General features: G+C 43.4%; 1 protein-coding gene across 1 annotated transcript in view; it reads left to right on the plus strand.

Moving 5' to 3' along the window:
* Positions 1-26,136, plus strand: part of PCDH15 (protocadherin related 15) — a 1,516,206-nt gene that overhangs the window by 612,337 nt on the left and 877,733 nt on the right. Inside the window, exon 11 of the mRNA XM_056530010.1 lies at positions 3,652-3,764. Coding sequence (XP_056385985.1) covers positions 3,652-3,764 — 113 coding nt within the window. The remainder of the gene's footprint in view (positions 1-3,651; positions 3,765-26,136) is intronic.

Genomic DNA, 26,136 nt, shown 5'->3' on the forward strand with positions numbered 1-26,136 from the left:
AAGTCCCGCCAAACCAGGACGTACATTTACGTCCGTGGTTGTTAAGGGGTTAAATCAACTGGTGCCAGGAAGTTAAACATATTTGTAAACTACAACTATTAAAAAATCTTAATCCTTCCAGTACTTATTAGCTGCTGAATTCTACAGAGGAAATTCTTTCTTTTTGGAACACAGTTCTCTCTGCTGACATCACAAGCACAGTGCTCTCTGCTGACATCTCTGTCCATTTTAGGAACTGTCCAGAGCAGCATATGTTTGCTATGGGTATTTTCTCCTACTCTGGACAGTTCTTAAAATGGACAGAGATGTTAGCAGAGAGCACTGTGCTCGTGATGTCAGCAGAAAGCACTGTGTTCCAAAAAAAAATGCCTCTGTAGAATTCAGCAGCTAATAAGTATTGGAGGGATAAAAAATTTTTAATAGAAGTCATTTATAAATCTGTTTAACTTTCTAGCACAAGTTGATAAAAAAAAAAAAAAAGTTTTCCACCGGAGTATCCCTTTAAACTTTTTTACCCATTTAACATATTTAAGGCATGTCCGCACTATAAGTCTCAAAACCACAAATCAATTGAATTCCTTCTTTTTCAATACATAGAAAAGAAAGCCCATATGTTCAGAGCTCCAACCAACTCTGTTTGAATCAACTGAGTTAAACACGTGTGTAGGGCTATAGAGGTGCTAGCAGCATGCCAACATTTAAACAGTATTTGTCGTGAGTAAAAATATGCAATAACTCCCATTAATCAGGAAGAGTCTTCCGGCTTTATTTTCCTTATTTCATATTGCACATGGAGAGTCTCACAGGACTTGGTAAGTTACATATAGCAGCAACGAATAGCAGCGATATCTGTGCTTTCACCAGTCATGGCACAACGTTTCAGGGGCGGACCCTTTTATTTATGCGCCATGAATAAGGGGGTCCGCATGAATAAGGGGGTCCACCCCTGAAACGTTGTGCCATGACTGGTGAAAGCACAGATATCGCTGCTATTCGTTGCTGCTATATGTAACTTACCAAGTCCTGTGAGACTCTCCATGTGCAATATGAAATAAGGAAAATAAAGCCGGAAGACTCTTCCTGATTAATGGGAGTTATTGCATATTTTTACTCACGACAAATACTGTTTAAATGTTGGCGTGCTGCTAGCACCTCTATGTCCGCACTATAATGCATTTGGAAAGTTTTGAGACCCTTCCACTTTTTCAAATTTGTTATGTTGCTTCTTACGCTTACATAAATAATAATAATAATAATAATAAAATCAATCCCTCCCATAGTTATGCACTTAGTATCCCATAATGACAAATTAAAATAGAATGTTTTAGTGTTGATCTAAAATAGGAAAACGTAAGGATAAAAAAGCAGATACAAAATACAGATAAAGCAAGTCCTTACATATAAGATTCTGAAAGTGTTGCTGGAAGATTTTTATGTAGAATATAGCAGCTTCTTCAGGGTTCTAAATATTAAACAGTGTCCAAGGAAAGCAAAATGAAGCCGCCTCACCTGGTGTCCAAAGGAGCAGCTAACCCTGGCACAGGTAAAGGTCAGTATAGGACATGTTAAACTATACTGTACTGTCGAGAGAGACGCAACCAGACAGCCATCAGTGCATGCTCTTGAGTAATACTTGGGCTTTATCAGTGACATGCCCATTCTGATTGATCAGGTCTTCCAGCCATTGGCACATTTCATAGATTGGACTGCCCATAGCAAGTGGTTTCAAGTTACAATGGTTCAGAAAACACTATGTTGCAAATATTGTAACCTGAGGCCATTTGTAACTTGATGGATCGCTGTATTCAAGATATGATCCCATTATAGCTCCACACAGTAGGATAAGCAGTTTCCATTATGTTGATCATATATTTTAGTGTATCATAACACTGAAATTCCATAAAAAATAGGACTTACCTGTGTAAAGGAAGAGTGGTGCAGTAAGTGACTCCATGGTGGGCACAGTTATAACCATCTATTGGTCATGGTTGTTATCATTCCCATCACTATTATATCTGATGCTTTATTAACCCTTTATTTTAATATCCCACTCATTTCCTTTGTTATGTACTACATGGGGAAATGCATTGGGGCCATTTTTGAGAGGATTATATACTTGAGTAGGCATTTGCTGCATTAATGTGAATACTGTTGCTTCTACACTGATGTCACGCCGAGCGCTCCGGGTCCCCTCTCCTCCCCGGAGCGCTTGCAGCGTCCTCTCATTCGCAGAGCCCCGTTCAGACCTCCTGACCGGGTGCGCTGCGATATCACTCCCAGCCGGGATGCGATTTGCGACGCGGGACGCGCCCGCTCGCGATGCGCATCCCGGCTCCCGTACCTGACCCGTTCTCCGTCTGTGTTGTCCCGGCACGCGCTGCCCCGCTCCTTAGGGCGCGCGCGCGCCGGGTCTCTGCGATTGAAAGGGCCACTGCGCCACTGATTGGCGCAGCAGGCCTAATCAGTATCTTCACCTGTGCACTCCCTACTTATACCTCACTTCCCCTGCACTCCCTTGCCGGATCTTGTTGCCATTGTGCCAGTGAAAGCGTTTCCTTGTGTGTTCCTAGCCTGTGTTCCAGACCTCCTGCCGTTGCCCCTGACTACCATCCTTGCTGCCTGCCCTGACCTTCTGCTACGTCCGACCTTGCTCTTGTCTACTCCCTTGTACCGCGCTTATCTCAGTAGTCAGAGAGGTTGAGCCGTTGCCGGTGGATACGACCTGGTTGCTGCCGCCGCTGCAAGACCATCCCGCTTTGCGGCGGGCTCTGGTGAATACCAGTAGCAACTTAGAACCGGTCCACCGACACGGTCCACGCCAATCCCTCTCTGGCACAGAGGATCCACCTCCAGCCAGCCGAATCGTGACAACTGACTCAGATTTTCTGAGGTTTATTTACCTAATAAGTGCCTTCTTGTGTTGTTGTTTGTTTTTTAAGTTTTAAAGAAAGTGCTTACTGACTGCACATTTCATTATCCCTTTACTTTGCATACTGACCAGTAGATACTGATCTTGTTTTTTTTTTTTTTTTTTTTTGTACAATCTGTTGTTTGGAGATGTTTCATTTTATATGTACAAAACGTATTGCTTTGCAAATTGATTTGAGTTGTTTGTTTTTATTTAAATAAGTTGTTTTTGTGCTGCTTGGGGTAGTGTTTGAGAATAATCTTTTATTATTATAATTTTTTTATCCTATAAGTTAAGAATGGCACAAAGCTCAATTTAGCATGTACTAAAACTGTTGGCAGGCAAGGGAAAATAATCTATGGCGTTCTGTTACTTCTTTCATTTTCTAGTATCTTTTGTGTCTTTGCTTTTAATATTTAATGCCTAATCCCCTGGTATTGTCATTGCCATTCACTCTTACTAGTTATAAATTGTATAAAACTCAGTCCATTAAACAATAAATTCTGTGATAGGTTATTAAAAGCTGAGATGGTTCTGAACATAAAATAGCGTCATTCTCTGATCATATTAAGTTCTGCTTCTTCTAAGCTATCTTGCATTTTTTTTATTACCTTTGTGCATTTATTACCTCTTTGAAACTGAATGAAAGCAGCATCCCATATACATAAGGTGCTATGGAAGAAGCTATCATTGTGTTTTGTTTTCTGTCAATTAGATGTTCAAGACATTGTCTTCTCTTGCAGGCACTCCTGAGGATTATGCACAGTATTTTCATATGAATCGCACTACGGCTGTGCTTACACTTCTAAAGCCAGTAAATAGAGATTTGCACCAGAAATTTGATTTGGTGATTAAGGTAATATTTCTAATTTCCACTTGAATAATTATTACTTCTTAATGATCTTCAGAGAAAATTAAGTTCTGTTTAATTTATTTATTTAAGCGCAGTTATTACTCTACACTTAGCTTTATTATCTATGATGTATGAAGTGCAGCTCTGAGGTTTAAAACTAAACTTGAAGGGGATATTTAATCAGTTTAAATTTATGAATTGTGCTCATTGGGGAGATTGATCAAAACCTGTGCAGAGGCAAAGTTTTCCAGGTGCCCATAGCAACCAATCAGATCCATTCTTTCATTTTTCAGAGGCCTTGTTGAATGAAAGAGGCAATCTGATTGGTTGCTAAGGGCAACTTTTCCTCTGGACAGGTTTTGATACCCCCCCCCCCCTTCCCCCCCTGTTTGCGAAGAGAATTCACTCGGGCATCATGCGTTGTGTTTTTACAGGATGGGTCTATTTTGAACTGGTTTGCAATAGATCATAACATGTCAAGACATTGACTTATAATAGGTCTAGAAGGCTGTTGCCATGTTTGCTATTGGGTAGAATAGAGTGGACTATGGTATCCTGCCACCCAGGATTGAAGGGGTACTCCAGTGGAAAACAAATGTTTTCAAATCACCTTCTATTTAAAAATCTTAATCCTTCCAGTACTTATCAGCTGCTGTATGCTGTATCAGAGGAAGTTGTGTAGTTTCTTCCAGTCTGACCAGAGTTCTCTCTGCTGACACCTCTGAGTAGGAGAAAATCCCCATAGCAAAACTCTCCTGTGCTGGACAATACCTGACACGGACAGAGGTGTCAGTAGATAGATAAAAATAGAAGTAATTTACACATTTATATATAGAATAAAAAAGGTGCGGTGCTCAAAGTTTTATTGATTAGGTATCTCAAATAGAAGATTTAATAATTGAGTTATGACAATAAAATAGCTGTCCGATAAGCCTTGTGGCTAACTTCAGGCTACACAATAAAACACAATATTATAACACAATCTTAAAAATAACTAAAATATAGGAATATATAGTGGGGATTACTGCTACTATAGTATAACATGCATGATAGTGGCCATCCAATAGCTTAAGAAGTCTTATATCACTTAGAATCAATTGGGCATTGTGCCATTTGTAGTCATTTCATATAAAATGGTCCTCTTTAAATGTATAGTCTTAAAAAATGTGTTTATGCTCATCCATGTTCTTTGTTACGTGGTAATACTGATACACAAATTCTTTCTCCAGCAAGAAAATATTAGGTAGTAATATACTGCTCACTCCTCCACATATATTAGAACAATACGTGAAAAGTCCAGCGGTGCAATGCACCTCACACCTATCCCACCAAAGGCTGTGCATTGGGAGATGGAGGTCTAGGTAGTAGCGGTCTGTTTACTGAAGTTCCTGGAGTTGACGGCGCAACTCCGATGTGTCGGGCTGCAATAATCTGGCAATATGCTGGTCTGGCTGTGGATGCGTGCAGACGCTGACGGCTGTATGCCTGTTTAGTGGATCGCGGACCTCTGTAGTATAGCGGGAGTGGATAGTAACTTATACATATATTCTATCATAATATACAACCACTGCTGAAGAAAGGACCTATGGTGGTCCTAAAACACGCCCAGCCTGTTTATACCCTTATACAGTGAGGAATATTACTGCTGCCCACCATAAACTATCATTGCCACATCCTGGTTCCATTGATAGACAGTGCTCTGTCAATCAAACACTTGCACCCAAAGACACGAGGATGGCGTTACTATCCACTCTTGCTATACTACAGATGTCTGCAATCCACCAAACAGACCAGCATACAGCCGTCAGTATCTGCACACTTCCACAGGCAGACCAGCATATTGCTGGATCATCGCAGCCCGACACATCAGAGTTGCGGCGTCAACTCCAAGAGCTGCAGGAAACAGACCGCTACTACCCGGACCTCCGTCTCCCGATGCCCAGCCTTCGGTGGGATAGGTGAGAGGTACATTGCACCGCTGGATTTTTCACTTATTGTTCTAATATATGCAGAGGAGTGAGCAGTATATTACTACCTAATATTCTCTTGTCGGAGAAAGAATTTGTGTATAAGTATTGCCGTGTAACAAATAACATGGATGGGCATAAAAAAAAAAATGAAGACTATAAATTTAACCTCTTAAGGATGCAGGGAGTACCTGTACACCCTGTGCCCGGTACCGGTGTTTAAAACGGGGTCACGCCGTCCCTAATAAAAGTTTGAATTACCCCCCTTTGGTTCTGCCAATATGTGCATAACCTATTTACTGGACAGGTTAAAGATATTGGATTTGTCCATTAAGTTGTTTTTGAAGCTCTATTGCATGCTTGACTGCCACTCCATACAAAGTTTTCTTTTGTCATTTGATTTGGGAAGCATCAATTTGGGGTCCTCATTGTTATCAATGGACCAGTGCATAGGTGATAAAATGTTCTGGCTGAAATACCCCATTAAGTGCATTTTGCATGGTATAACATGTAACTCCTTAGAACAAAACATGTCCAATCATAAATTTCCTGGAAGACTGCACTACTAGCCCCCAAAAAACTGTTAGTAATCCTGTATTAATATGGAACAAAATAAATATCATTATCTCCAATAAATAACATGTTTTAATGGAGGATGAAAACTACTTTATGGACAATATATTGTATAGAAGTAAGAGTTCAGCCAGCATTGCCAGATTAAAATGACAATGTTTTGTCCACCGCCAAGGCTGTAATAAGATAACATATCAATTGAAGAAAATTACACCATGAATTGAATAATGATTTTTGTAGCATGGTGCTCTTTAGGGATCCATTCAGCCAATATCAATAGATGCTCTGTATTGTTAAAAGTATGAGACCTTTCATTATCTCCCTGAAAGGCTTACCTTCATTTGCTTCCATTTTCTAAAAATGATGGCTGGAAGCTGATGGATTGCTGTGTACTTTACCTCAACTTTTTTTTATTTTTTTTTTATTTATTTTTTTATGGAATTTTTTTTTTATGTGCAAAACTTTGGTTGGAATTGGAATTGCATTATAAATAGTTCCCTTATATATTATATATAGAGTTGATGCACCCATTAAATGTACCCAATAAGAGTTGTACCCCCATAATGTAAAAATGTCCTCCAGTGCCTTCATACAGTAATAATGGTTGTAAAGAATGACAGTTTTCTGCAGACTCAGGCTACCGAGCTAGTGAAGCCCCTGAATGGTCTGTGCATCTTATTGAACACTGCCTTTAAGCTACTGGATGATCAGGGTATATTAATGAAAGTTGACTATACACTCTCCATTATTCATCTAAAAGTAAATGTATATGGATTTCTTACTTTTTTTTAATCAAAAATCTAGTTATTAGGTTTCAATACCTAAATATATGCAAGTATTATTTATTGTATAGTCATGATTGTTACGCCTAGCGCTCCGGGTCCCCGCTCCTCCCCGGAGCGCTCACGGCGTCTCTTTCCCTGCAGCTCCCCGGTCAGTCCCGCTGACCGGGAGCGCTGCTCTCTCATGGCCGTTGGGGATGCGATTCGCACAGCGGGACGCGCCCGCTCGCGAATCGCATCCCAGGTCACTTACCCGTTCCCGTCTCCTGCGGTCATGTGCTGGCGCGCGCGGCTCCGCTCTCTAGGGCGCGCGCGCGCCAGCTCCCTGAGACTTAAAGGGCCAGTGCACCAATGATTGGTGCCTGGCCCAATTAGCTTAATTGGATCCCACCTGTTCCCTGCTTATATCTAGTCTCCTCCCTTGCACTCCCTTGCCGGATCTTGTTGCCTTAGTGCCAGTGAAAGCGTTCTTTGTGTGTTTATACCCTGTGTACCAGAACTACTGCTATCTCCCCTGACTACGAACCTTGCCGCCTGCCCCCGACCTTCTGCTACGTCCGACTTTCCTCGCCATCCCTCTCTGGCACAGAGGATCCACCTCCTGCCAGCCGGCATCGTGACAGTAGATCCGGCCATGGATCCCGCTGAGGTTCCCCAGCAGTCCATCTCTGATCTCACCACGGTGGTCGCCCAGCAATCCCGACAGATCGCCCATCTATCCCACCGGCTGTCGGAAATGTCCACCATTGTGCACCAACTTCAGTCGCAACTGCAGCAGCAATCATCTCCTCCGCCACCTCCTGCACCCCTTCCGCAGCGAGTGGCCGCTCCTAGCCTCCGCCTGTCCTTGCCGGACAAATTTAATGGGGACTCTAAGTTTTGCCGTGGCTTTCTTTCGCAATGTTCCTTGCACTTGGAGATGATGTCGGATCAGTTTCCTACTGAAAGGTCTAGGGTGGCTTTCGTGGTCAGCCTTCTGTCTGGAAAGGCCCTGTCATGGGCCACACCGCTCTGGGACCGCGATGACCCCGTCACTGCCTCTGTACACTCCTTCTTCTCGGAAATTCGAAGCGTCTTTGAGGAACCTGCCCGAGCCTCTTCTGCTGAGACTGCCCTGCTGAACCTGGTCCAGGGTAATTCCTCCGTTGGCGAGTACGCCATACAATTCCGTACTCTTGCTTCTGAACTATCCTGGAATAATGAGGCTCTCTGCGCGACCTTTAAAAAAGGCCTATCCAGCAACATTAAAGATGTTCTGGCCGCACGAGAGACTCCTGCTAACCTGCATGAACTCATTCATCTAGCCACTCGCATTGACATGCGTTTTTCTGAGAGGCATCAAGAGCTCCGCCAGGAAAAAGACTTAGATCTCTGGACACCTCTCCCACAGTCTCCACTGCAATCTGCGCCTAGGCCTCCCGCCGAGGAGGCCATGCAAGTGGATCGGTCTCGCCTGACCCTGGAAGAGAGGAATCGCCGTATGGAAGAGAATCTTTGTTTGTACTGTGCCAGTACTGAACATTTTCTGGTGGATTGCCCAATCCGTCCTCCACGTCTGGGAAACGCACGCTCGCACTCAGCTCTCGTGGGTGTGGCGTCTCTTGATGCCAAGTCGGCTTCTCCACGTCTCACGGTACCTGTTCGGATTTCCACTTCAGCCAGCTCTCCCCTCTCAGCCGTGGCCTGCCTGGACTCTGGAGCTTCTGGGAATTTTATTCGGGACTCCTTTGTGAATAAATTCCGGATTCCGGTGACCCGTCTTGTCAAGCCACTCCACATTTCCGCGGTCAACGGAGCCAGGTTGGACTGTACCATACGTTTCCGCACGGAGCCCCTTCTTATGAGCATCGGATCTCACCACGAGAGGATTGAACTTTTGGTCCTCCCCAATTGCACCTCGGAAATTCTCCTTGGACTTCCCTGGCTTCAACTTCATTCCCCAACCCTGGATTGGTCCACTGGGGAGATCAAGAGTTGGGGGTCCTCTTGTTCCAAGAACTGTCTAAAACCGGTTCCCAGTAACCCTTGCCGTAACTCTGTGGTTCCTCCTGTATCTGGTCCCCCTAAGGTCATTAAGGACTCTGCCTGCCACAGGAAATGCCCCTCCCCCCCTCCCAGTTCCATCAGGCAAGCTTCTGTGTCCCCTCATGGCCCTCGTCCTGGTGTCACACTGCCCCGTGCCAGGTCCCGCCCTCTGCCCTCTCTCCCCATTCCTACTCCTGCGGTTCTGCCTGCCGTTGAGGAATCCCTCCATCCTTTCCCGGTGTCCTCATCCCAGGGGAGGCAGTTACCCGATAAAGAGAAGGGGAGACCTAAGGGGGGGGGTACTGTTACGCCTAGCGCTCCGGGTCCCCGCTCCTCCCCGGAGCGCTCACGGCGTCTCTTTCCCTGCAGCTCCCCGGTCAGTCCCGCTGACCGGGAGCGCTGCTCTCTCATGGCCGTTGGGGATGCGATTCGCACAGCGGGACGCGCCCGCTCGCGAATCGCATCCCAGGTCACTTACCCGTTCCCGTCTCCTGCGGTCATGTGCTGGCGCGCGCGGCTCCGCTCTCTAGGGCGCGCGCGCGCCAGCTCCCTGAGACTTAAAGGGCCAGTGCACCAATGATTGGTGCCTGGCCCAATTAGCTTAATTGGTTCCCACCTGTTCCCTGCTTATATCTAGTCTCCTCCCTTGCACTCCCTTGCCGGATCTTGTTGCCTTAGTGCCAGTGAAAGCGTTCTTTGTGTGTTTATACCCTGTGTACCAGAACTACTGCTATCTCCCCTGACTACGAACCTTGCCGCCTGCCCCCGACCTTCTGCTACGTCCGACTTTGCTTCTGCCTACTCCCTTGTACCTCGCCTATCTTCAGCAGCCAGAGAGGTGCCGTTGCTAGTGGATACGACCTGGTCACTACCGCCGCAGCAAGACCATCCCGCTTTGCGGCGGGCTCTGGTGAAAACCAGTAGTGTCTTAGAACCGGTCCACTAGCACGGTCCTCGCCATCCCTCTCTGGCACAGAGGATCCACCTCCTGCCAGCCGGCATCGTGACAATGATCATGTTTTCTCATCAGCTTTCCATAATTACATAACTACTGGAGAACAAAGTTGAAGTAGCTAACACTTGGACATGATCTGCAAAATACTTCATTAAAAATCCATTAGTTTTGAAATGCTACTAATTAGTCTCACCTCAAAAATAAATGTCATTCTCCAATGTTACGGCTGTGGTGAAGTGGATCCACTGAACATGTGAGGATGATGGCATGGTTTTCACAAGAGCTCGCTGCAAAGCGGGATGGACTTGCTGAGGCAGGCGGCACCCAGGTCGCTACCCCTGATATGACTCATCCCCACAGGCAGCCGAGGTATGACGTGGCACAATAGGATGATGCAAACACGAAGTCAAGACTGGCAGGAGGTCAGGGCTGGCAGCACTGTAGCAAGGTCAGGTTACGTAGCAAGAGGTCAGAAGGCAGGCGGCACAGGAGCAAGGTCAGGATACGTAGCTATGGGGTCAGAATAATTGGTAAGGCAAGACACAAGTGAACAATTTCTCTAAGGCAGTAAAGTCACAAGATCCGGCAAAGATCTAAGGAAGTGCAGGGTTAAGTAGGGTCAAAACAGGTTAGCACCAATTAATGGTGCGCTGGCCCTTTAAATCTTAAAGAGCCGGCACGCACGTGCCCCAGGAGGCTGAACCGCAGTGGCGCCGGCAACAGAAATGGCTGCACTTGCGGTCAGCAAGTCTGCCCACAGTGCTACCTATGACAGTACCCCCCCCACCTTAGGTCTCCCCCTCTTTTGGATCATAGTGGGTCTGGCCTGGGACCCGTGGCTAATAGCGCGCGGCATTGATTGCGGTGTCGCTCGCTATTTACCCTTTAGACGCGGCGTTCAAAGTTGAACGCCGCGTCTAAAGTGAAAGTGAAAGTATGCCGGTTAGCTCAGTGGGCTGTTAGGGATAGCCGCGGCGAAATCGCGGCATCCCGAAAAGCTTACAGGACAGCAGGAGGGTCCCTACCTGCCTCCTCGCTGTCCAATCGCCGAATGACTGCTCGGTGCCTGAGATCCAGGCATGAGCAGTCAAGCGGCAGAATCATCGATCACTGGTTTCCTATTAGAAACCAGTGATCAATGTAAAAGATCAGTGTGTGCAGTGTTATAGGTCCCTATGGGAGCTATAACACTGCAAAAAAAGAAAGTGAAGAAAAAAAGTGAATAAAGATCATTTAACCCCTTCCCTATTAAAAGTTTGGATCACCCCCCTTTTCCCATAAAAAAAAAACAGTGTAAAAAAAAAATATATATATGGTATCGCTGCGTGCGGAAATGTCTGAATTATAAAAATATATAATTAATTAAACCGCACGGTCAATGGCGTACGCGCAAAAAAATTCCAAAGTCCAAAATAGTGCATTATTGTTCACTTTTTATATCATGAAAAAATGAATAAAAGTCCTATCAATGCAAAAATGGTACCGCTAAAAACTTCAGATCACAGCGCAAAAAATGAGCCGTCATACCGCCCCATACGCTGAAAAATAAAAAAGTTATAGGGGTCAGAAGATGACAATTTTAAACTTATGAATTTTTCTGCATGAAGTTATGATTTTTCCAGAAGTACGACAAAATCAAACCTATATAACTAGGGTATCATTTTAATTGTATGGACCTACAGAATAAAAATAAGGTGTAATTTTTACCGAAAAATGTACTACGTAGAAACGGAAGCCCCCAAAAGTTACAAAACAGCGTTTTTTTCAATTTTGTCTTGCAATGATTTTTTTTTCCGTTTCGCCGTAGATTTTTGGGCAAAATTACTGACGTCATTACAAAGTAGAATTGGTGGCGCAAAAAAATAAGCCATCATATGGATTTTTAGGTGCAAAATTTAAAGACTTATGATTTTTTAAAGGCAAGGAGGGAAAAAGAAAATGCAAAAACGGAAAAACCCTCAGTACTTAACCCCTTAAGGACCAAGGACGTACCTGTACGTCCTTGGTCCTGCTCCCGTGATATAACGCGGGGTTACACGTTAACCCCGCATCATATCACGGCTGGCCCGGCGTCATAGAGAAGCCGGGACCCGCTGCTAATAGCGCGCAGCTATATAAGTAGGGTATCATTTTAATCGTGTGGACCTACAGAATAAAGTTAAGGTGTCATTTTTACCAAAAAATTTACTACGTAGAAACGGAAGCCCCCCAAAAGTTACAAAACAATTGTTCTTTTTCAATTTTGTCGCACCATGATTTTTTTTCTGTTTCACCGTAGATTTTTGGGCAAAATGACTGACGTCATTACAAAGTAGAATTGGTGGCACAAAAAATAAGCAATCATATGGATTTTTAGGTGCAAAATTGAAAGAGTTATGATTTTTTAAAGGCAAGGAGCAAAAAACGAAAATGCAAAAACGGAAAAAACCCCGGTCCTTAAGGGGTTAAGGACCAAGCACGTATGAGTACCTCCCTGCACCCTGGGTCTTAAGGACCAGGCACATACTCATACTTCCGTGGGAATTTCGATCAGCAGTCACCCCGCGCAAATGCCCAGGGGGGGTCATCAGACCCCCCCATGTCGGCGATCGTCGCAAATTGCAAGTAAATTCACACTTGCGATTTGCGCAATACCGGGTCATTACGGGTCTATGGTGACCCGGTGACCCGGAATATAAGGGGGATCGTGGGTGTCTAAGACACCCACAATCCCCCTGAAGAGATAGGAGTGATGTGGCAGGGGTGCCACCCCTCCTATCCCTGCTATTGGTGGTCTAGACGCGACCACCAATAGCAGATCAGGGGCGGGGGGGGTTAACTTTCATTTTCCCCGTCCTGCCCTCCCACAATAGGCGGGGCAGAACGGGGAAACGACAGAGGAGCAGCGCCGGAGTCCACTTACCGATCTGCGGAGGCTGCGGGCGACGATCGGCGTCGGAGATTGGCGGGCGGCGATGTCGTGCAGCAGGCTCCCTGGATTCGACAGAAGCCGGTAAGTTGCCTAGCAACATCTGGAGGGCTGCAGTCCGAGACCACTATATAGTGGTCTCTATACTGTAGCACTCCAAATGTTGCAAAACTACAACTCCCAGCATGCCCAGACAGCTGTTTGGGCATGCTGGGAGTTGTAGTTTTGCAACAGCTGGAGGGCTACAGTTTGAGACCACTATATGGCAGTCTCTGAACTATAGCCCTCCAGATCTTGCAAAACTAAGACCCCTAGCATGCCCACACAACTGTTTGCTGTCAGGGCATGCTGGGATTTGTAGTTTTGCAGCATCTGGAGGGCCACAGTTTGCATTGGTCTCTATACTGTAGCTCTCCAGATGTTGCAAAACTGCAAATCCCAGCATGCACAGACAGCAAACAGCTGCCTCAGCATGCTGGGAGTTGTAATTGCGATCCCTCCAGCTGTTGCATAACCACATCTCCCAGCATGCCCTTCGGTGATCAGTACATGGTGGGAGTTGTAGTTTTGCAACAGCTGGAGGCACACTGATTGGAAAATATTGAGTTAGATAACAGAACCTAACTGAAGGTTTTCCAACCAGTGTGCTTCCAGCTGTTGCAAAAGTACAACTACCAGCCTGCATGGTCTGTCAGTACATGCTGGGAGTTGTAGTTTTTAAACAGCTGGAGGTTTGCCCCCCCCCCCCCATGTGAACGTACAGGGTACATTCACACGGGCAGGCTTACAGTAAGTTTTCTGCTTCAAGTATGAGCTGCGGCAAATTTTTCGCCGCAAGGCCCAAACTCCTAGCAGGGAACTCGCTGTAAACCTCCACCAGTGTGAATGTACCCTAAAAACACTACACTACACTAACACAAAATAAAGGGTAAAACACTACATATACACCCCCTTACACTGTCCCCCCAATAAAAATTGAAAACGTATTGTACGGCAGTGTTTCCAAAATGGAGCCTCCAGCTGTTGCAAAATAACAACTCCCAGCATTTCTGGACAGCCACTGACTGTCCAGGCATGCTGGGAGTTTAGCAACAGCTACAGGCACCCTGTTTGGGAATCACTGGCATAGAATACCCCTATGTCCACCCCTATGCAATCCCTAATCTAGTCCTCAAATGTGCATGGCGCTCTCTCACTTCGGAGCCCTGTCGTATTTCAAGGAAACAGTTTAGGGCCACATATGGGGTATCTCCGTACTCGGGAGAAATTACACTACAAATTTTGGGGGGCTTTTTCTCCTTTTACCCCTTATGAAAAGGAAAGGTTGGGGTCTATACCAGCCTGTTAGTGTAAAAAAATAATGTTTACACTAACATGCTGGTGTTGCCCCATACTTTTCATTTTCACAAGAGTTAAAAGGAAAAAAAGACCCCCAAAATTTGTAACGCAATTTCTCCTGAGTACGGAAATATCCCATATGTGGGTGTAAAATGCTCTGCGACAAGGCTCAGGAGTGAGAGCTCACTATGTACATTTGAAGCCTAAATTGGTGATTTGCACAGGGGTGGCTAATTTTACAGCGGTTCTGACATAAACGCATAAAAAAAAAATACCGACATGTGACCCCATTTTGGAAACTACACCCCTCACAGAATGTAACATGGGGTATAGTGAGCCTTAACATCCCACAGTTGTTTGACAAATTTCCGTTAAAGTTGGATATGAAAATGAAAAAAAATATTTTTTTTTCACTAAAATGCTGGTGTTACCCTAAATTTTTCATTTTCACAAGGGAAAATAGGAAAAAAGCCCCCCAAAATTTGTAACCCCATTTCTTCTGAGTAAAAAAATACCCCAAATGTGGATGTTAAGTGCTCGGCGGTTGAACTACAATGCTCAGAAGAGAGGGAGCGCCATTGGGATTTTGAAGAGAAAATGTGTCTGGAATTGAAGGCCATGTGTGTTTACAAAGCCCCCATAGTGCCAGAACAATGGAACCCCCAACATGTGACCCCATTTTGGAAACTACACCCCTCACATAATGTAATAAGGGGTACAGTGAGCATTTACACCCCACAGGTGTCTGATTGATTTTTGGAACAGTGGTCTGTGAAAATGAAAAATAAAATTTCTCATTTGCTCAGCCCACTGTTCCAAAGATCTGTCAAATGCCAGTGGGGTGTAAATACTCACTGCACCCCTTATTAAATTCTGTGAGGGGTGTAGATTCCAAAATGGTATGCCATGTGTTTTTTTTTTTTGCTGTTCTGGCACCATAGGGGCTTCCTAAATGCGACATGCCCCCGACCAAAATTTGCTCTCAAAAAGCCAAATATGACTCCTTCTCTTCTGAGCATTGTAGTTCGCACATAGTGCACTTCAGGTCAACTTATGGGGTACCTCCATACTCATAAGAGATGGGGTTACAAATTTTGGGGAGCATTTTCTGCTATTAACCCTTGCAAAAATGGGAAATTTGGGGAGAAACACATTTTAATAAAAAAAACTTTTTACATATGCAAAAGTCGTGAAACCCCTGTGGGGTATGAAGGCTCACGTTATGCCTTTTTACGTTCCTCATGGGGTCTAGTTCCCAAAATGGTATGCCATGTGTTTTTTTTTGCTGTTCTGGCACCATAGGGGCTTCCTAAATGTAACATGGCCCCAAACAAAATTTGCTCTCAAAAAGCCAAATATGACTCCTTCTCTTCTGAGCATTGTAGTTCGCCCCTAGTGCACTTCAGGTCAACTTATGGGGTACCTCCATACTCAGAAGAGATGGGGTTACAAATTTGGGGGGTATTTTCTGCTATTAACCCTTGAAAAAATTTGAAATTTGGGGGGAAACACATTTTATTGAAATTTTAAATTTTTTTTTTTACATATGCAAAAGTTGTGAAACACCTGTGGGGTATTAAGGCTCACTTAATTCCTTGTTAAGTTCCTCAAGGGGTCTAGTTTCCAAAATGGTATGCCATGTGTTTTTTTTTTTTTTTTTTTGTTCTGGCACCATAGGGGCTTCCTAAATGCAACATGCCCCCCAAAAACCATTTCAGAATAACATACTCTCCAAAATCCCCTTGTCGCTCCATCGCTTCTGAGCCCTCTACTGCGCCCGCCAAACAATTTACATAGACATATGAGGTATGTGCTTACCCGAGAGAAATTGGGCTACAAATACAAGTATAAATTTTCTCCTTTTACTGCTTGTAAAAATTCAACAATTGGGTCTACAAGAACATGCAAGTGTAAAAAATGAAGATTGTGAATTTTCTCCTTCACTTTGCTGCTATTCCTGTGAAACACCTAAAGGGTTAAAGCACTTACTGAATGTCATTTTGAATACTTTGGGGCAGCAGTTTTTATAATGGGGTCTTTTATGGGGTATTTCTAATATGAAGACCCTTCAAATCCACTTCAAACCTGGAAATTGGAAAATTGCTGCTGAACTTTGAAGCCCTCTGGTGTCTTCCAAAAGTGAAAACTTGTCAATTTTATGATGCAAACATAAAGTAGACATATTGTATATGTGAATAAAAAAAATATTTGGAATATCCATTTTCCTTACAAGCAGAGAACTTCAAAGTTAGAAAAATGCTAAATTTTCTATTTTTTCATCAAATATTGGGATTTTTCACCAAGAAAGGATGCAAGTTACCACTAAAATTTACCACCATGTTAAAGTAGAATATGTCACTAAAAAACAATCTTGGAATCAGAATGATAACTAAAAGCATTCCAGAGTTATTAATGTTTAACCCCTTAAGGACGCAGGACGTAAATGTACGTCCTGGTGAGGTGGTACTTAACGCACCAGGACGTACATTTACGTCCTAAGCATAACCGCGGGCATCGGAGCGATGCCCGTGTCATGCGCGGCTGATCCCGGCTGCTGATCGCAGCCAGGGACCCGCCGGCAATGGCCGACGCCCGCGATCTCGCGGGCGTCCGCCATTAACCCCTCAGGTGCCGGGATCAATACAGATCCCGGCATCTGCGGGAGTTCGCGATTTAAATGAACGATCGGATCGCCCGCAGCGCTGCTGTGGGGATCCGATCATTCATAACGCCGCACGGAGGTCCCCTCTCCTCCGTGCGGCTCCCGGTGTCTCCTGCTCTGGTCTGTGATCGAGCAGACCAGAGCAGGAGATGACCGATAATACTGATCTGTTCTATGTCCTATACATAGAACAGATCAGTATTATCAATCATGGTATTGCTATGAATAGTCCCCTATGGGGACTATTCAAGTGTAAAAAAAATGTAAAAAAATGTAAAAGTAAAAAAAAAGTGAAAAATCTCCTCCCCCAATAAAAAAGTAAAACGTCCTTTTTTTCCTATTTTACCCCCAAAAAGCGTAAAAAACATTTTTTATAGACAAGTTTGGTATCGCCCCGTGCATAAATGTCCGAACTATTGAAATAAAATGTTAATGATCCCGTACGGTGAACGGCGTGAACGAAAAAAAATAAAAAAAGTCCAAAATTCCTACTTTTTTAATACATTTTATTAAAAAAAAAATTATAAAAAGTGTATTAAAAGTTTTTTATATGCAAATGTGGTATCAAAAAAAAGTACAGATCATGGCGCAAAAAATGAGCCCCCATACCACCACTTATACGGAAAAATAAAAAGTTAGAGGTCATCAAAATAAAGGGATTATAAACGTACTAATTTGGTTAAAAAGTTTGTGATTTTTTTTAAGCGCAACAATAATATAAAAGTATATAATAATGGCTATCATTTTAATCGTATTGACCCTCAGAATAAAGAACACACGTCATTTTTACCATAAATTGTACGGCGTGAAAACAAAACCTTCCAAAATTAGCAAAATTGCGTTTTTCGTTTTAATTTCCCCACAAAAATAGTGTTTTTTGGTTGCGCCATACATTTTATGATATAATGAGTGATGTCATTACAAAGGACAACTGGTCACGCAAAAAATAAGCCCCCATACTAGTCTGTGGATGAAAATATAAAAGAGTTATGATTTTTAGAAGGCGAGGAGGAAAAAATTAAAACGTAAAAATTAAATTGTCTGAGTCCTTAAGGCCAAAATGGGCTGAGTCCTTAAGGGGTTAAAGTGACAGTGGTCAGATGTGCAAAAAACCCTCTGGTCCTAAGGTGTAAAATGGCCTGGTCCTTAAGGGGTTAAGGGGAAAACTTTATTTTTTTATCAACTCGTGCTAGAAAGTTAAACAGATTTGTAAATTACTTCTATTAAAAAAAATCTTAAGCCTTCCAGTACTTTTTAGGGGCTATATACTACAGAAAATAATGCTTTTCTTTTTGGATTTCTCTGATGTCACAACCACAGAGCTCTCTGCTGGCCTCTGCTGTCCATTTTAGGAACTGTCCAGAGCAGGAGAAAATCCCCATAGCAAACAAATGCTGCTCCGGACAGTTCCTAAAATGGACAGCAGAGGTCAGCAGAGAGCACTGTGGTCATGACATCAGAGAAATCCAAAAAGAAAAGCATTTCCTCTGTAGTATTCAGCAGCTAATAAGTACTGGAAGGATTAAGATTTTTTTAATAGAAATAGTAATTTGCAAGAATGTCTAATCTGTACATTTTATGCCTGTTGGAGATTTTTCCATTCTTTATGCACATTAATACAAATTTTTACCTGGGGTGCCCGAACTTTTCATCCCCACTGTAGGAGAGACATTGCTGTGTGTGTGTTACACAGAAAAGCTTGTTGCAGTTAGTCACCTCAGACTTCTGTAGGACACAGACCACAGCGTATTTGCATAGAAATTAATTTTTACTGCAGTGATTAACCCCTCAGTTACTGTGAACAGCATTGTATTACAGAGGGGGGCAGAGACCTTTGTGTTGCCTTAGCTGCAGAAACGTTTTCACAGGAGGGATAAATCATTTTTTAGGGCAAATCTATGTCTTTGTTCCACAACCACTGGTCTGCTGATTATACCTTTTTAATACTTTTTTTTAGCGTACTGTAGCACATTTTTCTGCCCTCATAAGTGCATACCTAGATCTAAGTAGTGTACTATGTTGTACCTGTTAATCTGTCAAGGGCCTAGATACTGTGAGAGTCCAGGCAAAAGTACTCACCGGCTGGTGTTTTTACTCAGATACCTTTTTAAGTGTACTGTAGCGTATTTTTCTGCCCTCATAAGTGCATACAACATACCTACATCTAAGAGGTGTACTAATTTGTACCTGTTAATTAGTTAAGGGCCTACATACTGCGAAAGAACAGCCAAAAGTAATCACCGGCTGGTGTTTTACTCCAATATGTTTATTAAGCGTACTGTAGCGCATTTTTATGCCCTCATAAGTGTATACCACATACCTCCATCTAAGTAGTGTATTATTTTGTACCTGTTAACCACTTAGGGACCCATGGCGTACGCGTACGCCCGTGGGAATTCCGGTCCCCACCACGTGGGGTGACTGCTAATATCTATTCAGGCTGGCGATTTGCGGCTAATCTGGGTCAATCAGGTCTCTGGTGACCCAGTGACCTGAAAAAAAAGGGTTAATGGGGATGTCTGAGACAGTTCCATTCACCCTTACCCTGCAGGAGTGAGGTGGCATGGGTGCCACCTCACAATCACGTGATTGATTGGTCGGAACGACCGACCAATCACTGTCCTGCTGGTCAGTGATCGGGGCGGCGATCGGAGGAGGAGATCGGGGCCGGCAAGGATCTCTTACCTCTCCCCGGTCCGGCGGGGGCCCCTCAGGATCGGCGGTGGTCCCGGCGGCAGGAGCAGTGGCAGCAGCGGTGGCGGTCCTGGTGGCAGGATACAGCAGGAGGTGAGGCCTGTTCACCTCCTACTGTTGCTTATCAACAACTCTCAGCATGCACGGCCAAAGGGCATGCTGGAAGTTGTAGTTTTGCAACAGCTGGAGTTCCAATTACAACTCCCAGCATGCCCTTTGGTAGTCTGTGCATGCTGGGGATATAGTTATGCAACAGCTGGAGGAAAAATTTTTCTATGAAAAAGTGTGCCTCCAGCTGTTGCAAAACTACAACTCTCAGCATGCCCTTCGAATGTCAATGCATGCTGAGTGTCGCAGTTTTGCAACAGCTGAAGACACATTGGTTGTGAAATAGAGTTTGTGTCCTAACTCAGTGTGTCACAACCAGTGTGCCTCCAACTGTGTCAAAAATAGAACTCCCTGCATGCACTGAGACTGTACATGCTGGGACTTCTAGTTTTGCAACAGCTGGAGGAACACTGGTTGTAAAACACTGAATTAAGTAACAAACTCTCAGTGTTGCCTCCAGCTGTTGCATAACTACAACTCCCAGCATGTACGGTCTGTCAGTGCATGCTGGGAGTTGTAGTTTTGCAACAGCTGGAGGTTTGCCACCCCCCCCCCCCTGTGAATGTAAACCCTTGCCTGTGTGAATGTACCCTAAAAACACTACACTACACTACACAAAATAAAAAGTAAAACACTACATATATATATGTATATATATATATATATATATATATATATATATATATATTCCCCTACACAGTCCCCCCCCCCCCCCCCCCAATAAAAAAAAAAACACACACATCTTGTAATCTTGTACGGCACTGTTTCCAAAACGGTTCCTCCAGCTGTTGAAACAACGTCCAGTATTGCTGGACAGCCACTGACTGTCAAGGTATGCTGGGAGTTTTGCAACAGCTGGAGAGACCCTGTTTGGGAAACACTGCCGTAGGGTATTTTGGTGGCGGATGCAAATCCCCAATATAGGCCTCAAATGCACATGGCACTCTGTCGCTTTGGAGCCCTGACGTATTTCAAGGAAATAGTTTAGGGCCACATATGGGGTATTTCCATACTCGGGAGAAATTGCGTAACAAATTTCGGGGAGCTTTTTCTCCTTTTACCCCTTATGAAAAGGTAAAGTTGGGGTCTACACCAGCAAGTTAGTGTAAAAAAAACATTTTTTTTACACTAACATGCTGGTGTTGCTCCATACTTCAAATTTTCACAAGCGGTAAAAGGAAAAAAAGACCCCCAAAATTTGTAACACAATTTCTCCTGAGTACAGAACTACCCCATATGTGGGTGTAAAATGCTCTGCGGACGCACAACATGGATCAGAAGTGAGAGTGCACCATGTAAATTTGAGGTCTAAATTGGTGATTTGCACAGGCGTGGCTGATTTTACAGTGGTTCTGACATAGACGCAAAACAATAAATACTTACATGTGACCCCATTTTGGAAACTACAGCCCTCACAGAATGTAACAAGGGGTATCGTGAGCCATAACACCCCACAGGTGTTTGATGAAATTTTTCATTTTCACGTCCAACTTTAGCGGAAATTTGTCAAACACCTGTGGGGTGTTAAGGCTCACTGTACCCCTTGTTACATTCCTTGAGGGGTGAAGTTTCCAAAATAGTATGCCATTTTTTTTTTTGCTGTTCTGGCACCATAGGGGCTTCCTAAAAGTAACATGGCCCCCAAAAAACATTTCAGCAAAATTTGCTTTCCAAAAGCCAAATGTGACTTCTTCTCTTCTGAACATTGTAGTGCGCCCACAGTGCACTTGACGTCAACATATGGGGTATTTCCATACTCAGAAGAGATGGGTTTACACATTTTGGGGGGTATTTTCTTCTATTACCCCTTGTAAAAATGTAAAATTTGAAGGGTAACCAGCATTTTAGTGAAAAAATTAATAAATAAATAATTTACACATCCAACTTTAACAAAAAGTCGTCAAAAACCTGTGGGGTGTTAAGGCTCACTGTACCCCTTGTTATGTTCCTTGAGGGGTGTAGTGTCCAAAATATTATGTGGGAGAGGTTTGCTATTTTGGCACCATAGGGGATTCTTAAATGTGACATGCCCCCCAAAAACCATTTCAGAAAAACTCACTCTCCAAAATCCCACTGTAGCTCCTTCCCTTCTGAGCCCTCTAGGGCACGCAGAGAGCAATTGACATACACATATGAGACATTTCCTTACTCGAGAGAAATTGGGTTACAAATTTTAGGAACATTTCTCTCCTTTTACCCCTTGTAAATATTCAAAAACTGGGTCTACAAGAACATGTGAGTGTAAAAAATGAAGATTTAGAATTTTCTCCTTCAGTTTGCTGATATTCCTGTGGAACTAAAGGGTTAACAAACCTTTTCAATGTAATTTCAAGTACTTTGAGGGGTGTAGTTTTTATAGTGGGGTAATTTCTTATACGAAGGCCCTTCAAATCCACTTCAAAACTGAACTGGTACCTGAAAAATTTAGATTTTCAAAATTTTGTGAAAATTGGAAAATTGTTGCTAAACTTTGAAGTCCTCTGATGTTTTCCAAAAGTAAAAACATGTCAACTTTATGAGGCAAACATAAAGTAGACATATTGTATATGTGAATCAATATATCATTTATGTGGGGTGTCTATTGTCCTCATAAGCAGAGAGCTTCAAAGTAAAAAAAAAATGCTAAATGTTCAAATTTTTCATCAAATCTTTGAATTGTTCACCAAGAAATTATGCAAGTATCGACAAAATTTTACCACTAACATAAAGTAGAATATGGCACGAAAAAACAATCTTGGAATCAGACTGAAAAGCAAAAGCATCCCAGAGTTATTAATGCTTAAAGTGACAGTGGTCAGATGTGCAAAAAATGGCCGGGTTCTTAAGGTGAAAATGGGCTGGGTCCTTAAAGGGTTAATTTGTCAAGGACATAGATAGTGTGAAAGTCCAGGCAAAAGTACTCACCGGCTGGTGTTTTTACTCAGATACTTTTTTAAGTGTACTGTAGCGCATTTTTTCTGCCCTCAAAAGTGCTTGCCACATACTTAAATCTAAGTTGTGTACTATTTTGTACCTGTTAATCTTTCAAGGGCCTATATACTGTGAAAAAACAGCTAACAGCTACACACCTGCTGCTGTTCTAGACAAATACTGTTTTCAGCGTAGTGAAGCAAAAGTACCCACCGGCTGGTGTTTTTACTCCTATACGTTTATTAAGCGTACTGTAGCGCATTTTTTTGCCCTCATAAGTGCATACCACATACCTACATCTAAGTAGTGTACAATTTTGTACCTGTTAATCTGTCAAGGGCCTAGATACTGTGAAGGTCGAGGCAAAAGAACTCACTGGCTAGTTTTGTACTCAGATACTTTAAGTGTACTGTAGCGCATTGTTCTGCCCTCATAAGTGCATGCCACATACCTACATCTAAGTTGTGTACTATTGTGTACCTGTTAATCTGTCAAGGGCATATATACTGTGAAAAAACAGCTAATAGTACACACCTGCTGCTGTTCTAGACAAATACTGTTTAAAGCGTAGTGAAGCGTATTGTACTCCCCTCATATTTGCAATAAGTATGTCAGGCAGAGTAGTGCCAGGACGTGCACAGAGGAGTGACAGAGGCCTAAATTAATCAGGTGCAGTCAGAGGTCGCAGCAGAGTAGGGGCGTGTTGCAGACGGAGTTGCAGCGAGAGGTCTGAGCTCCCGATGTCAGCTAGCAGTCATGTCTTGGCCAGCAACCCAGCAGCCGTGATTGATCGATTCACACGGTCATCCACTTCATCCCAAGTGACATCCAACACCACCAGTCAACAGTCGGTGGGTTCCTCAGACTCAACCCTCAGTTGGCATGGCCCTCATGCTGCTACTGCCACCCCAAGGCTCTGTCATTTTGTTGCTCTATGGTCTCTTCATGCTATTGCTAACATATCTAGGCTCTCTCATTGTGCTGCTCTATGGTCTCTTCGTGCTAATGCTACCACCTACAGGTTCTCTCATTGTGCTGCTCTCTGGTCTCTTCATACAAATGCTAACACCTCCAGGCTATGTCATTGTGCCGCCATATGGTCTCCTCATGCTGATGCTGCTACCTCTAGGCTCTCTTATTGTGCTGCTCTAATCTCATGCCAATGTTACCACTTCCACGCTCTGTCATTGTGCCACCATATAGTCTCCTCATGCTGATGCTACCACCTCCAGGCTCTGTCATTGTGCTGCCATATGGTCTCCAAATGCTGATGCTGCCACCTCCAAGCTCTCTAATTGTGCTGCTCTATGGTCTCTTCATGCCACCTCTGGGCTCTCTCATTGTGATGCCATGGATTCTGCAAAACATAATTAAGGTGCTTGTCCCCAGTTTCAGAAATTCCTCTGCATTAGGGTCACTTTCAGGACTCCTGATGCTGCTTCTGCCACCTCCAGGCTGTCTCATTTAGCCACTATATGATCTCCTTATGCTTCAGCCAATTCTATGCTGTGTCATTCAGCCACTATATGGTCTCCTCATGCTTCAGCCATCTCCAGGCTGTATGATTCAGCCAACATATGGTTTACTGATGTTGCTGGGCCTGGGCCTAAAAATGTTTATGGTAGCACTAGCTACCATAAATCTTCAATTTAATTTTGAAAATTAATCTTTTAATCTTTGGGATTGTGAATCTCTAGTGTCTCCTCATACTGATGCCACCTCCAGGCTCTGTCAATTGCTGCCATGTGACATGTGACTCCTTGTTAGATTTTGTCTTTTGTACCCACACGCCGGGGCCCGAGACACTAAAACTTGTGAGTTAAAATTTCAAAATCTTAAATTTCTATTTAAAAATCTTAAATTTCAATGGTCTCCTCATGCTTCTGCCAACTCCAGGCTGTGACATTCAGCCACTATATGGTCACCTCATGCTTCATCCAAATTCAGGCTGTGTCATTCAGCCACAATATTGTCTCCTCATGCTTCAGCCAAGACCAGGCTGTGTCATTCAGCCACTATATGGTTTACTGATGCTGCTGGGCCTGAGCCTAGACATTTTTATGGTAGCACTAGCTACCATAAATCTTTCATTTAAATTTCAAAATTCATCTTTTAATCTTTGGGATTGTGAAGCCCTATTGTCTACTCATGCTGCCACCAGCTCCAGGCTGTATCATTGTGCCACCATATGGTCGTCTTATGCTGCTAGCACCTTAAATGAAACTTTAAAAATTTTAACATATCTAAAATTGTCGATTTAAAAAATATCTTTCATCTTCTCTATTGTGAGGCCTTGTTGTATTGTCAGGCTGTTGCCACCTCCAGACTTGGTCATTCTGCCACTATATGGTCTCCTCATGCTGCCGCCAATTTCAGGCTGTGTCATTCTGGCAGATTATGGTCTCCATATGCTGCTGCCACCTCTAGACTGTGTCCTTGTGCCACCATGTGACTCCTTGTTAGATTGGGTTTTGTGGTCATACAGTATTAGTTCAAAGTAAACACCGGTACATTAAACTTGAGTATCTAATATAAATCTTAAATTTAAATTTAAAAAAATTGATGTTATCTTTTCAAGACTGAGGTCTAAAAATGTTTATGGTAGCACTAGCTACCATAAATCTTTTATTTAAATTTCAAAATTCATCTTTTAATCTTAGGGATTGTGAAGTCCTAGTGTCAACTTATGCTGCCACTGTATTGTGTCCTCATGCTGCCAACACCTCCATGCTGTGGCATTCAGCCACTATATGGTCTCCTCATGCTGCCAACACCTCCATGCTGTGTCATTCAGCCACTATATGGTCTCCTCATCCTGATGTCACCTCCATCAGAATGAGGAGACCATTGTGCCGCTCTGCGGCAGTGATTCTTAAAGCGATGCCTGTAATCTGTATGTCATAATGAATAACAGTATTATTTCACTACGGCAGCATACTCGATTTGCATGTTAGAACAAAGCAAAGTGTTCTACACCCCTGTTGAGGCTTTCTATAGGCCAGAAATAGCTGTTTTTAATACAGATTTGCCGAAAATAAATTTGGATCGAAGCTAATTTTTTCTGAAAATTCAGCGAATAGTCCGAATTGAATTTTTCTAAAGTTTGCTCATCTCTATAAATAATCCTAATTCTGATAATCTTTCTGGGTACTGTAGTCCTTCCATTCTCCGTATTACTCTGGTTACCCATCTTTGACCCTTTCCAGCTCCACTATATCTTTCTTGTACACTGGTACCCAGTACTGTACACAGTATTCTATGTGTGGTCTGACGCCTAGTGATTTGTGCAGCGGTAGAATTATTTCCTTGTCGTTTGCATCTATGTCCCTATTTATGCACCCCATGATTTTATTTGCCTTGGCAGCAGCTGCCCAACACTGGTCACTACAGCTACATTTCCTATTAAAGGGGTTATCCACCATAAGATGATTTTAGTACGTTCCTGACAGTAAT

Source organism: Hyla sarda, chromosome 7 (assembly GCF_029499605.1).
Source record: "Hyla sarda isolate aHylSar1 chromosome 7, aHylSar1.hap1, whole genome shotgun sequence".
NCBI classification, from domain to species: Eukaryota; Metazoa; Chordata; class Amphibia; order Anura; family Hylidae; genus Hyla; species Hyla sarda.